This window comes from Aotus nancymaae, unplaced genomic scaffold (assembly GCF_030222135.1).
Source record: "Aotus nancymaae isolate 86718 unplaced genomic scaffold, 86718_ANA_hifiasm-v0.15.2.pri h1tg000030l, whole genome shotgun sequence".
In the NCBI taxonomy this organism is placed as follows: Eukaryota; Metazoa; Chordata; class Mammalia; order Primates; family Aotidae; genus Aotus; species Aotus nancymaae.
In genome coordinates, this window is record NW_026988443.1 from 10231849 (window position 1) to 10246444 (window position 14596).

Here is a 14596-nt window from a genome sequence, read left to right on the forward strand (position 1 = left end):
TGAGTATTAAAAGATTGGGGCTCCCTGTGTCTAGTACCTCACTCAAAAAAAAAAATGCTAGATTTTGAATACTGACTGCTGTTAGAAGGATCACTGTGACTAGTCCAATGTTTCATCCTTGGTAACATTTTTTGTTTTGAGACGGAGTTTCACTTGTTGCCCAGGCTGGAATGCAGTAGCGCGATCTCGACTCACTGCAACTTCTGCCTCCTGGGTTCAAGCGATTCTCCTGCCTCAGCCTCCCAAATAGTTGGGATTACAGGCACGTGCCACCATGCCTGAGTAATTTTTGTATTTTTAGTAGAGATGGGGTTTCACCATGTTAGTCAGGCTGGTCTCGAACTGCTGACCTCAGGTGATTCACCCGCTTCAGCCTTCCAAAGTACTGGGATTACAGGCATGAGCCACCGTGCCGGCCATGTATATTGACTATAAAATGTTACTGGCTGGGCACGGTGGCTCACGCCTGTAACCTCAGCACTTTGGAAGGCCAAGGCGGGTGTATTACCTGAGGACAGGAGTTTTGAGAACAGCCTAGCAAACATGGTGAAATCTTGTCTCTTCTAAAAATACAAAAATTAGACAGGTGTCATGGCGTGCACCTGTAGTCCTTGCTACTTGGGAGGCTGAGGCACAACAATCGCTTGAAACTGGGACGTGGAGGCTGCAGTGAGCAGAGAGCGCACAAGTGAGCAGAGATTGCATTCCAGCCTGGCAGACAGGGTGAGACTCCGTCTCAATAAATAAATAAATAGATAAAGTCAATATACATGATGAAAAATCAGTGTAAAAATTATCCTTGAAAATTTTTTCAGTGGCGCTCCCCAATAATATAGCATACATGGCTCTGTACTATCTCACTATGTTTCAGGAAGCATAATATAACTTCGTATAATTTCCACCAGAGTTTGATGGAAACAGAGCTGTTTCCTCCAGTCTGCTTTGTGTAAAGTTGTCATTTTAGGGGCCATGTACTAGAAAAAGATACTTGTTTTTTATTTCTTTTTCCTACCGAGTGTATATAATTGAATTAAATGAGCATTTCCGCAACAGCACTCAACAAAACATTATAAGATAATGAGTTAATTCTACAAATAAAAACTGCAGGCCTGAGGGTAGTGACAAAAGCTAGAGTCTATCAGTTCAGAAACTATCATAATACATCCTTGAATGTCAAGTCTCAGTCACACTGGAAAACTGCCCTCAAATTTCCCAAAGTTGCCTGTCAGCTTTGCAACATCTTTCCAAGAGTATGTGTGTCTTTTATTCCTTTACACGGAAACTGTTTGCTGATAAAGCAATTTTTTCCAAAGTATTTCTCTTTAAAAATAAGAATAAAGTCTAGATTCTAGAAAAATGCTTTCTTATATCTGGCTACAACATATGTTAAAATTTTATGTATTAAAATCATAAACAAATATAGTTAAAACAAAACACTACAAAAATAAAAAGTCTCTCCTTGCCTCCCCCTCAGACATAAAATCAATTCTAGTCTTAAAAAAAAATACTAGATGTCATTACCATATGACCCACAATTTTCACTCCTGGGCATTTGTCCCAGGAAAATGGAAGTTTATGTTCACACAGAAACCTCTACACAAATATTTATAGCACTTTTATTTGTAATAATCAAAAACCAGAAACGATCTAGAAGTCCTGATTGATGAGTGATGTGGTACACACATACCACAGAACACTACTGAACCAAAAAAAGGGAACAAACTATTGACACATACAAGCTGCATCTCCAGAAAATGATGCTGGGTAAGTCAAACCCCAAAAGGTTACACACTTTAATCCCAATTATACAACATTCTTATAAAGACATAATTATAGAAATGGAGAATAAGCTAGTGGTTGCCAGGGTTAAGGAAGGAGTGAGATGGTCTGGAAGTAGGGATGGCTATAAAAGCGCAGTATGAGGGATCCTTCTGGTGACAGAAATGTTCTCTATCTTGACTGCATCAATGTCAATATCCAGGTTGTGATGCTTTGCTATACAGTATATTGTAAGAAGCTACTACTGGGAGAAACTGGGTTGTGTTCAACAATATCTGTATTATTTTGTACAACTGCATGTGAACTTATAAATCTGAAAAAAATAAGTTTAATTAAAAATAAAAAAGGAAATCTCTCTAGCCTAATAAATTTACAACTCTGAGATCTAAGCTTAAGAATTCATCATAAGACCTAGGATTCTTTGTCATCATCAGACTTCGTGGACCTTCTAAGTTCCTTCCCTAAGCACTCCTTCTCACCAGATAGACCCCTTCACAGTGTCCACACCATAGAGGCTGGAGACCTGTCTGTACAGAAAAATTCTTCCATCTTCCTATAGTTGCTATAAAGGCCACAACAAGGAATTTCCCAATGGCAAGGTAATCTGTCATTACCTCAATGACCCAAATGCAGGGATTCTGTGAAGGAGGTGGATGTCAGCCTTCTTTACAGAGATCAAATTCTGCCAGTTAGGGCAACCTTTTCTTGTATATGAAGTGAGCCAATAGATTTGTTTGAGGAAGAGATATTCTATTCCAGAGAGACTATCACAGAGAATTAAAATACACATAGAACTACCTTTCAAGTCTTTTTCCTCCTATAACTATAAGAGTCACATTAGAAAGTTATTTTAAATCTAGTCTAATAATATCTGATTGCCAAAAGAATGACTATGATAGAAAAAGGATTTTTTTAAACCTTTTTTTCTCCAGGTATAAACATTCATTCAATCCAATAAAGACATTTTAGAAAAAAGTCAACCTATACAATTTATTTTATTTTTTCCCTATACTTTGGCTAAAACAAAAAATATTCAGTGATACTATAAAATACTAAGCATTTTCAGTAAAATTGGCAATCAAGAAGAGCTTAACCATCTTCTACAAGACAACTGAGGATTTTAATTGGAAAAATATTGTAGCCTATAAACAGGAACATCTAAAACATATTTAAACCAGTTGAGCACTTTGATTTTTCCATGTTCTTTGCATCTAGATTGAAACACATCACAGGAAATTTCAAAGACCGATGGCTGAATCTAAAAGAAAAAAAAAATACACTTAGTTATCATGATCATTGTCACCATCAATCCCTAATATATTATACTTCACTGGTCACACTTAGCTCTGCTATGCTGTTTTATGCTTGGGAGAAGATAAATTACTAATCAATTATGTATACTAATTTCAAGTGCTACCTTAAGGAGGCATTTTAATAACTTAGTAATAGGGGTGAAGTGCCTCCTCTAACTGCTTACTTGAAAACACTTTTAATAACACATTAGCCAGGATGCACTGAACATTTGGGAACAATCAATGCTATAGTCTATAAACTATCAAATTGCCCCCCAAAAGTGGTGGTTCAATTCTGCAACTGGTTGAGGTCACATGGAAAATAGAATTATATGCTGATTTGTTCCCATATTAAGTTATCATAAAAGGTCAGACCAAACATAGTAAAGGAATTCTGAAAAAAAAAAATTAACTAAGTAGATTGGTATGTACCGTAACAAAGTAAACTGTTTATCTTAATAGATATAAATACAAGAAGATCTTAAAGCAGGGGCATTTTCTCCTTTTTAAAAACAAATGTTTTAGCTGACCCTAGGCAATAGCTGGCATGATTTAAAAATACTTTATAGGAATAGTTTTTCCCTAAAGGAGAACAGGGGTAGGGTCCTTTTTTTTGCTTTCAAGGGGAGAAAAACAATGGAAAAGGGCTTAGCAACCAAAAGGGAAAAATTTCCCCAGAAAACTATTTCCCCTACTTTACATGTTTCTTAAATTTAATTCACATGGTTCTACACATAAAGTATAAAATGAACACACCAACACACATGCTTAGTTTAGTTTAAACTAAAGAGGGATCAGGAGATGTTGACTATATTAATTTACTACAAAATAAACTGGGTGTTTTTCTTAGCATAGATTTGTCTTTATGCTTTATTTTCCATACCTAAACATATTAAGAAACTATTGAGAAAAAAATTAATCTGTATCCTTTTTTTTTCTGGAAGGTGTAAGTAATTCTATGGTTACTATGTTGACTTAAAAAACTATAAATCCAATTCATGGTTGAAGAATTTGGGCGACTAGTTTCACATATGATGAAGGCATATCCCTCATATTTCAATATTTTGAAGGTCCTTTTATAGAAAAGAAAAAATAATTTGGAGGGGTTATGGAGAAATGAAATATTACAGCATATGAAATCACTGGTCTAGTATTTTATAAAGCATCCAGTTTATTGCAGGACACAACTAAGTCAAGTGACAGATCATCTGTCACACCCTTAGGCAAACTCCTGAGGAAAAAAAAACCAATAATTTTGTGTTCTAGAGACTATCCTTTTTTCCATCAAAAGATACACTTATATTTTTCATTTCAACATTTCCAGTGACATCCTACAAGAGAACTAGCACTCACAATGAGCCATCTGAATTTTCTTGAATTCGTAACTCATTTTTAATTTCTAAACAGGTTTTACCGATTGATTTAAATAAAATTACTATTAGTTACAATAAAATCAGTTAGGTTCCCATGAAACATCAGTTTGACATCCTGTTCAAATACTTACTTTTCTGCTATATTATAACCAGCATTGTTTATCTTATTTTCCTTCCTTATCGAGTTAGATATGGAGATACTTAGGCATAAAATCTTCAGATACCTTGATGGACTAAAATAAATTTTTTATTTTTATAAAAAATATTATCATTCTTGTTTTGAAAGGTTTTATGTATTGGGAGATAAATGCATAAAAGTTGAGAATTACATTAAAAGGGGGGAAAAGTCTGACAAAAATGAAAACATGCATTGATGCCTAAAAAATCAGGACTGAAGTAAATTAATCTTCATTCCCACTGAAAGCAATCTGATGTCCAGAGACCGAGGGTTATTCTACCATAAAATACGGCACATTAAATACTACAATAGCCCATTTGAAATGTCTTAATATAATTACGATATCATCTACAAATGGTTGTACATGTATTTTAATATTCATTACTGGAGATTCCAATGCAAAACATATTGAAATTGTAAAAATATTGTCGGTTAAAGACTGCATCAAACAAATCAGTAGCTATTCTATGACTAAAATTAAGACTCAAAATAAGATTTGGATAAAAAAACACTTGAAGCAGGGTCAAAATATTTGGATATTGCTTATCAGAAACAATACTATCATTCCTGATGGTTTGCTTATAAAATTTTATATTCCTACCAGCTAGCCGAAAAGAATGAAAAGCTTCTTACAACCAGCTAAAAAGAAAGACTTTACCATGCCCCTTGAAAAAGCTCATTTTCACATTACTCAGGCTTCATTATGCTAAATCAATATTCGTTTAGTCACTGGGGTTATTGACATATTTTAAAATAAAAGTATACCCTTCAGCTACTGCACTCATTACAGGTAATTTGTCTTGTCAGAGAGCAGGAAATATTATCCCAGTCTTTCAGGGGCTGACAGCCCATGGAAATACCTCCCCATGGTTACAACTGTAAATAATTTTAAGGTAAAATATTGAAAAATCAATGACTGTTTCCTGCAATCTGTCACAAACAAATCAATCATAATCTGTACTGCCAGAGAGTATGATTTGAAGGAGATGGGAGCAGATGTAATTCTTGGCTGGAATCTCTCATTTCAAAATCACTTCACATAATGGTGTCATCATTTAAACACTTAGCAGTCAGTGCAACTGCCACTGTAACATCTAGTTGGACAAAACCACAAGGAGGGGGAGGAGAAAATGCCATCACTATTATGTTAACAAACATTTAATTTAAATGGTTGCTACATTAGTAAATTTCAGCTGAAAACAGTTTTACCTGCCCCCTTTCACAGTTCCAAATTAATCAAGGCTGCTTTTCTATGATCTGATGCTTAGTAAATTAGCTCATGATTCAAAATTTTGCTCTCTGAAGCACATATACCTTTTATTTTAAAAGTCCATTACAGAGAATAAAATTTGGAATTAATATGTAAGATATTTGAATTGTAGAATACCCCTAAGTCTGTCAAAATAGTAAAGACAAAACAGTATTACAGATATCAAGATCATACTTTTAAAGTAAGTTTAAAGGTCTCAATTGCCCAGATATGAAATTTGTATTTTCCTTCTATTAAAAAAATTACATTTCAACTTTGTAAGATTGTAGCATAATTAAGATGACCAGCAAGACTTAGTCAATTCGAAAATGCCCTTGTATTCCATACACAAGCTATACCAAAAGTAATAACCCAAGTATATGATGTGTAAAAGTTGGTAAAGGTCATAATATTGAATTTTTTTGCAAATGTAAACTGCTTTCCAAGTAATCACTTTGATAAATATCACCATTTTCTTCTAGAATACACTTTAATCGCTTCCTTAGCTGCTTACAACCTCTTATTTAGCATGAATAAAAGAACTGAAATTGGTATATTTCCCCTTCCTGCTGTGTTAACCAAAAATACTATTTGACTTAAAGATTAAAGAGTCTTTTTCCTGAAGGTTTTGTTTTTAAATGTACACTAGCTTTTTTAACGAAAGAAATTGGTTTTAGCCACATTTCTAACCAATTTCCTAATTATATAACTACACACCATGAAGTCCTTCATTGTTTTATTAATATTCCTCCCCAGATGTAGTTCAAAGGGCAGATTTTTTAAGCCAGTAGAATTGAGTGTTGGGAATTGGGGGGAGGTTGTATGCCAACTTCAGTAAAGGGGGCAGATATTTTTGATGCCTAGAAAAGTATATTATTTTCCTTAAAAAGGAAAACAGATATAAATACCATTATACAATTGGCCTATTATAAAAGGGTTTTACCCTGTTTTTAATTTTGCCTGTATACTCAAGGTCGCTACATAGCATCAGAGGATAGACTCTTTTCTGATGGATACAAATTGAACCCAATTTTTGTTCTTCAAGAATTTTTGATCCTTAAACACCACTGGGTTTTTGAAAAAGAAAAAGCACATGGGTAAATTATCAAACAAATCATCCAGAATAAAAGAGAGCCCTCCATTCCATTCCATGTGAATCCCTGCAACAGCTGCAAAGTAAGTGGCAAGCCAACCTAGCGAGAGGAAAAGATTACATGCAAAATGGAAAGGCACCTAAGGCTCTGAACCAGGAAAAGAACCTGTGTGCAAGAGCTCCCGGCCTCCAAGACACTACTACGTCCCAGGATGGGCCCAACTAACTTCTTAGCAGAGCACTGGAACCCGCTGCCAACCACCAAGTCTTCTACTCAGAGTTTGGTCATGTCTGGCAGTAAATCACCCAGCAGAAAACACATCCCTTCAAATGAAGGCAACAAGGAACTGGGAGGTGAATGAGGACAGTTAAACAACATGCTAAATGCATGCACGTCAACCACAAACTAAAATGACATCTACTAGAACTGTGCAGGACACCTTTGCAGATCTAATTCTCAGAAAGAAGCTATTTTAAGGATGCTGAGTATGGCTAAATAATATTTCTCAGCTCTTCCAATGCAGTCCATAGCACTAGAAGAGGCAGGCGCAAAACTTAGCAGAGGAAAATAAAACTGTTTCCATGTATCGAATTAAAAAAAATTGCTGTCTACTGGACAAAGTTCTTATATGTAATAAAGGTTCAGGATTATAGAGGAAAGTATTCTTTTAAAAGAGATAATATTACCTCCCTATCTTCAGAATCTCCTCCTTCCAATAGCCAGTACAGTAGTTCCATTATGAATTGTAGACTCTTAAAGAGAAAAATAGGAACAGTTAGCTTCATCTTTTGCACCACTTCCTTCTTTCATGGAATTACAATTTAATTACCAATTGATTTTATTCCTAGATAATACATTTCTCAAAAAGCACGCTCTTCAGCTGTTTCCACTAAAGAACATTTAATACAACCTTCTCAATTAATCAACCGTAACCCATTATTGCTGAAAGGACATGTTTCCTTCATATTTTCAAGAGTGGGAACCCCCACACATCTATTTTATATAGAAAAAATATAAGAATATTAATACATTTGAATGCCTTTAATATAGATGAAATATGAATCATCATAAATGTGGCTGATAACAGATATAAAACTCAACCCATCTGCATGTGTTTAGATTTTTCCTACATTTATCCTCAGGAGGAAAAGAAAAAAACACTCAATCCTCTTATCTTTTAAATTCAACAACTTTATACGTGGTTTAAAACAAAGTAAAACCAAACAAAAAACTAACCTTAAAGGCAAACAAAAAGGAAACAGATTGCTCACTGCCTAACATTTTCTTTATATTTGCCCTGTGTTTTCTAACTTACTGTAATGCTTTAACTCTCAGTCATACATGAAACCCAATTTCCATAAGCAATCAGTAATAGGAAAACACAATAACGTTATTTTAAAATTATTATATATCATTTCATATTACATTAAAAATCACTGTAATGTCTCAGAAAGTATTCACAGAGAAACATTTATTCTATTGGAGGCTATACTAACTACTGCCTTCTGTAAAATGAGCTTTTTTGGGGGGGTTAGATAAGAATCTTTTTTTTTTACTTAATAAGATGTTCTGTGTCAATAAATTCAGTTCCTTACTCTGACCACTAGACAAAACAAATATTCTGCAAAATAATTCTTGCTCATAGCTTTTCTTATCCGCCTATATTCAGCAGCCTCTATTTGATGAGAAATGACAAGTTTTATATACCTGTGTATACTTTGTCACTAAAAAAGTTGGGTACCCATGACTGGAACTGATACTCTCACTAAATTTATTCTTAAAAGAACTAGGTAACTGAAATTATTAAAAACTGTGATTAGGCATAAACAGATTATTTCTCTTAAATAATAATTCTATTTGTATAAAATATCAGAACCTTCACTTTCATTTTTATGAAAAGCACTGAGTTTATAAATTTTACTGTCCAATTATACCATTAAAAATAAATTATTCAAAGTAATCCTATGATATTAAGGAAAAATAAATTATTCAGTTTTACTGCATAAATCTAAAATTTTTCTATTTACTGTACTCTTGCTTAATCAAAATTTTTAATAATCAAAGGCCTCAAGTAATGACATTCTCTACATTCTGTACTTAGCCCGTATTATCAATACAAATACTTTGGTAAAACCCACATTGATACTATTTTGGGTTGACTCCACGTACAAGCAAACTGTGTGCAGACACTCACTTGCAGATGAGCCTTGGGATGTGCAAAGACAAATTTCAGCCAACATGTGGAGGAACCCCTTAGTTCAGAAGTGAACTTAGCTGACAACATCCAAATGTATTATGGAAGCATCACACTTATCACCTGCACAGAAAATGGAAATGATTCAGTTTAAGGAAACACAGAAAACTAAGTAATAATACTTTTGGGATATTAGATACGAATATCTAATTTTCTCCAAGGTATCACTCCATATTATGGCAAATAAACAAATAAAAGCTGTATTAAGGTGTGGAATATCATTAGCCTGAGAAAAGATGAGAAAAATGGATTAAGTAAATGACAACTTTAGGAGAAAATCATATTTTCTTCTCCAGAACAAATGTTAAGTGCATCCTTACTAATAAAGACTTAAACTCAAACTACATTAGAATATACTGGTTTTCAATTTTGAAGCATCTAAGTTAATTTGCTAAGCTAAATTGGTGCTTAGGTATACTACAGCTATAAAAACACTGCAGATTTATGCAGAAATAAGTCTTCAGCATCATACTTTGGAGTGGTGCTATGAAAGCAAACCAGACATTATTGCGCAAGGAAAAAAGAATTCCTGTATTGGACATGTTCTTAGAGTTGCACCAGCTGCTATTTTACTAAGAAAAATCATTCCCTATAAATAACTAACAACTATAACAAAAAGATATTAAAATACAAGAGTCAACACAAAAGAGATACTGAAGAGAAATATACAAAGATAATGAGATACTACCACTCAAAACAGGCTGTACTGTCCCAAAGTTAAAGCATTATTCCAAAATATGATGCCATGTTCATAATGTATTTTGAAGAACATGTTTAATTTACTCAGGATGACATGATTTCATTTACGTTCCTGTTATCAACTAAAGAACATTTTTTTCTAAGATTTCTAGAATGTATACATATAGTAATAATTACGAGTTATTCATTAAAATGGATAATTAGTTCATATTCCTACTTCATCTCTTTCGATGCAATGTATCAAATTTGAAAATAACACATGATAACAGCATAAGGATACTACTCATCATAGCTGCCAGAAGGAAAAAGAAAATTTTGTTTGGAGATGGTAAGGGGATAAATAAAGCAATTATCTCAAAATTAATGCTCTTCTTTTAGTTTTAGCAAACAAATCTACATAAGTCTTTCTTTTAGTTTACCGTATAATTCTAACCAGCTAATTATCCTTGGAGTCAAGAATGAGCTGTGACTCTACACCTGGCTTTTCCGATCACATGCCTATGGTCTCCACTTTCATTTCCTCTTTCTACAATGAGTTTAAATATTAAAGAAAAACATACACACTTCTTACATATATACTGATAGACAGCCAGCTTCCAGGAAATTATTAGCTACAAAGAGAGGGGAAAATCTTAATGCAATACTTATGTTAAAGGGTATTAGGTGCTGGGTAAGCCAAGGGCAATATAATCAACAGCATCCATCTTGCCAGTGTTTTTGCATTCCGAGATTTGGAGTAAAGAACAATAATATTATTTTAGTGGTCACCCAGGTTATGACTCAGATCCTTAAACTAAATAAGAGGCTAAATGCTTTATCTTCACTTACTCATCAATTCAAATGCACAGAACAATACTTTGAAAGAAATAAAACAGTTTTCTTCTATTTCTGGAAATAAAAACAAGGCATTCGGTAAACATCGTAGCTAGGTACTGAGTGATATAAAAAAGAAATTGTTTTGGATCATTAATGCACCCAGGAGACTGCTTCTTTTCCAAAAAAAAAAACCCAAAAAACGAAATAGCATAAATTTCTTCTATGTTTACCTCTTATTATATTCCTGTTTCTGCACATTAAGCATGCCTTCCTCTACAGATTTATTCTGAACACTAATATGTTTTTGCTTAATAAAATACTGCTCTATTTAATGCTTTTCTTTCGAAATTAGAAACCATTATTCCACAAAGGTAGAGCACAAAGAAAGCCGACACAGGCATTGCCAAAAAGCCACAAGTAGTATTAGTACGTGCCAGAACACTTAACATTAAACTATCATTTCTCTCTAAAACTTCTCTTGCCAAAGTGCTCACAAAATCTGGAGGCTCAAAGACAGGTTTCAAGTGCAATTAAATTCTCCAAAAGCAAAACTGTACAAAAATATGCCGCCCTTCTTATGTCCCCATTTATAGACAACATTTTCTCAGGATCTTAATTAAGATAACGATGCACACCTGTGTCAACATTCTCTGGCAAGACAGCCTTATCAATCATAATCCTTTAAGTACACTCCAAAACAGCAAAGCGATATGACAGAAACAATCTGTTGCCTTTCCTGGTGTTGGTGTTGTGTCTCTCCCACAAGAATGATGAGATCTTTAAAATACAGCAGACCTACTTTTATGAGTCTTTAAAGTTTTAACTGTAAACAGCTATTACACTAAATAAACAGGAATAACCTCTTTTGCACTTGACTGAAACAATGACAACTGTACAGACAAAACTTGAAGAGCAAGCTCTAAGGGCCATGTCTTGGCAATACAATTGCGAATCGTACTTTAAAGCTTTAAAACTTAAGAGTTACGCGTAACTGGATCTGTGCAGACATGACAAACCAATAAACCTTTAGGAAGTTTTAAAATGAGAATATTTAATAGTCCTACATTAAAAATAACATGAGCAAACCTATCCCTAGTGTAAGTTTAAATGTCTGGAAAGATACAAATGCAACAGAAAGCAAGGGGGTAAAGTCTTGGTAACCTAGGGTGGGAGGGATTCAGATCCCACCTCTGCTGGAAAAGAAAGCTTCAGAGTCAAGAGACCAATGAAACTACCGCTAACCAGTACGCAGGCTCCCAAACGGAAAAGCTGATAAACAGCAAGTAAGAAAGAGAGGAGAGTGAAACGTATCGTCACCACTATCCCAATAAAAAGTTAAAAACCTCGTGTTTACCAGCAAAAAAGTGAACGCTTTCATATAAAAACGGAGAAAACCCGCCAGATGCTATCTGCATGCCGTCTGCCTGCTAATCACGATCCGCCCTTCCCCTTCTCATATTAACAGAGTTCTATTTCAGACGCCGAGCGGCCGTGGCCAGCCGAGCAGCAGAGCCATCAATGTGCAAATAAAGCAGAAAATAGAGACATCCTTAAGAAATGAGTCTTAAATTTGACGTAGAGCGGAGGTGACAACCACGGCTACAGAACCATACATTCTAAATGCCTCAATATCTTGCAAAAGTCTCTCCAGCCCTTGACATCAAAAAGAAGACAGTACAAGAAAAGGGGTTAAAAAAATTTAAAAACAACCAAAAACAAGCCATGGGGGCGGAGGTTGGGGTGGGGGGAAGAGCGCGACGGCCGGAGTGGCAGGATGATGTAATGAGGATGTCTGTGTGACAGACTCAGGTTCTCGGTGGCACAAACCTCCATGGCTCCACTCCGGAAAGCCGCGTCTCAGACCAGAGCCGCGGCGACGGGGGGACACGCGTGGACCAAAGGGCCACGCCCACGCGCGTCAGCCCGGGGACGCCAACACCCGAGGCGCGTCCGGCGCCGACGCCGCCCAAGGCCCAGGCCGTCGCACACGGGACGTCTGGCAGCGCGCAGGGCAACGCCGTATCCGCCAGGCCCACGAGGGGACGCGGCTCGAGGGGCGGACGGCGCAGCCAGGGGGTCCGGCCGGAGCGGGGGCTCACCTCTCCTCCGTCGCGCGGGCGCGCAGGCCGCGGACGCTCCGTCGTGGCTGGCGCGAGCCCCCGGCGGGCGGCGCGCGCGGGCCGTTACCGACCGTTAGCGCCAGGGGCAGGAGCGGCGGCGGGCGGAGCCGGGGGCGGGCGCTGAGGGGACGCGGGGCCGCGAGAGGCGGGAGCGAGGGGAGCAGGGCGGGGACGCTGCTCCGGGGCTCTCCCCGCGACGACCCGGGCCTACCGCGAACCCGGGAAGAGGCCACCGGCGAGGCCGCCACTGGCCGGCTCCGCGCTCCCCCAGGCTCGGGCCGCCGGGGCCGCTCCGCCTCGCTTAGGCATTGGCCGGCTGGCAGCCACCTCGGCCCCGCGATCCCAGCCGCAGCTGCCGCCGGCTTCCCGTCTCCATGACAATAGCGCGATCGAAGCTCCGCCCTACCCCGCCCCTTTGGCGCCGGGACTCGAAGGACAGTGGGCTTACGTCACCCATGGGCGGAGCCCAGCGAGGCCAGTGCCCAATCATAGGTGAAGGAGGTGTCAGGCACTGGGCTGGGCGGACCCGGGGGTTCTCGGAGAATGTAGTCAACTGGTCCGTCCTCTTGGTGGGCGGTGTCTGGAGGAGGGGAGCCGACGGAGGGGAGGAGCCGGCGCGCGAGCACTAGGGCGCGCCGCCGAGCGGGTGCTGGTGCCGCAGGCGGGTTGGTGGGTAGTGTGAGCTCACGAAATAGAGTACATCTCGCCCGTCAAAGTCAATGAGAGAAACTTTGTATATAGTTATGCTTCGGCTTGCGTGTGGCCCCATTACGCGAAGTCCCCTATATCCCGAGCTTCCGCGGCGTGCCCAAACCTGCGCCAGCCTCTGTCCTGGTTCACCAGCGCCCCTGTCTGTCCCAGAGTTCGAGTGCGTCCGTGGCTTGTGGCGGCGGGAGGTGGAGAGAAGGGGAGAGGGTCTGTTTTGTATTCTAACTGTGTGGCCGTCGTGGGCAAGGGCTCTACCTCTGACTCAGTTGTGTGTGTTTGCTGCCTCGCCAGCGCCTGAACAAACAGTGGTTGGGTTGGGCACTGCTCTGCCCAGTGTTTGCAGTGGAGCGTGGGAGGGTGCGAGAGTGCGTGCGAAGGGAACGCGACTTAGTTGAACAAAAGGGAAGGGGACCCGCACCCTCGACCGTCACCGACTAGGCGATGCAAGCTGCGAGCGGATGGAAAGCCGGGAGAAAGAGGCTGCGAGGCGTGGGAGTGGAGCTAGGGAAGGTCCCGAGACCTCCTCGGCTGTCGCTAATTTTCTGTCTGGCAGTTCTTGCCCACCACTTTTCCTCTAGAAAAAGGCTACCCCCGTAGTCCCAGGCACCCAGTGTCTCTTCGTTTGACCGGGGAGGGGTGGTGCGGGGAAGGGGGTTTGGTGGAAGGAAGGCGAACCGGAGACTTGCAGTCGTCTGAGGCCTGCCTCTCGCCCACCTGCTGCTGCCGGCGCGGAGTGGCAGTCTTCCCAGACTTCCTGCGCCCTGGGCGCGGGCCATCCACCGGCTCTCCCAGAGACCTTCATTCCGGATCTCCAGCCGGCTCTCGGACCCCCTGGCTTGGGGAAGGAGCCACAGCGGGGTGGGCAACGAACGGCCTCGGAGCCCAGCCTGCGGGAGGGCAAGAAATCCGCTAACTCCGAGATCTACTGTGGCTAGGAGAGCGCAGAGCGTTAGACAGCGCACAGTCCGCGGCCTCGTCCTCTTTGTGCTTCGGGGTGGCCCGACCCGCTACACGGCCAGCCGTTCCTCGGGACT

The 14596-nt window shown here is 39.3% G+C and overlaps 1 protein-coding gene across 1 annotated transcript; it reads right to left on the bottom strand.

Moving 5' to 3' along the window:
* Nucleotides 1-1602: 1602 nt before the first annotated feature.
* Nucleotides 1603-12890, bottom strand: LOC110567061 (uncharacterized). Its single transcript, XM_021664998.2, has 4 exons — nucleotides 12834-12890; nucleotides 9160-9282; nucleotides 7652-7717; nucleotides 1603-3037 (listed from the first exon to the last, which is right to left on the bottom strand). The coding sequence occupies exons 2-4, from the start codon at nucleotides 9247-9249 to the stop codon at nucleotides 2900-2902; spliced, it is 294 nt and encodes a 97-aa protein (XP_021520673.1). The 5' UTR covers nucleotides 9250-9282; nucleotides 12834-12890; the 3' UTR covers nucleotides 1603-2899.
* Between the last annotated feature and the right edge of the window lie 1706 nt (nucleotides 12891-14596).

Bases quoted from the DNA above. Each gene is read 5' to 3' on its own strand.
- LOC110567061 (XM_021664998.2), bottom strand. From the start codon at position 9,249: ATGTTGTCAGCTAAGTTCACTTCTGAACTAAGGGGTTCCTCCACATGT. The intron at 7,718-9,159 runs GTGAGTGTCTGC...TTTCTCTTTAAG, and splicing joins ATCCCAAGGCTCATCTGCAA to AGTCTACAATTCATAATGGA. The intron at 3,038-7,651 runs GTAATATTATCT...TTTTTCTTTTAG, and splicing joins GAGATTCTGAAGATAGGGAG to ATTCAGCCATCGGTCTTTGA.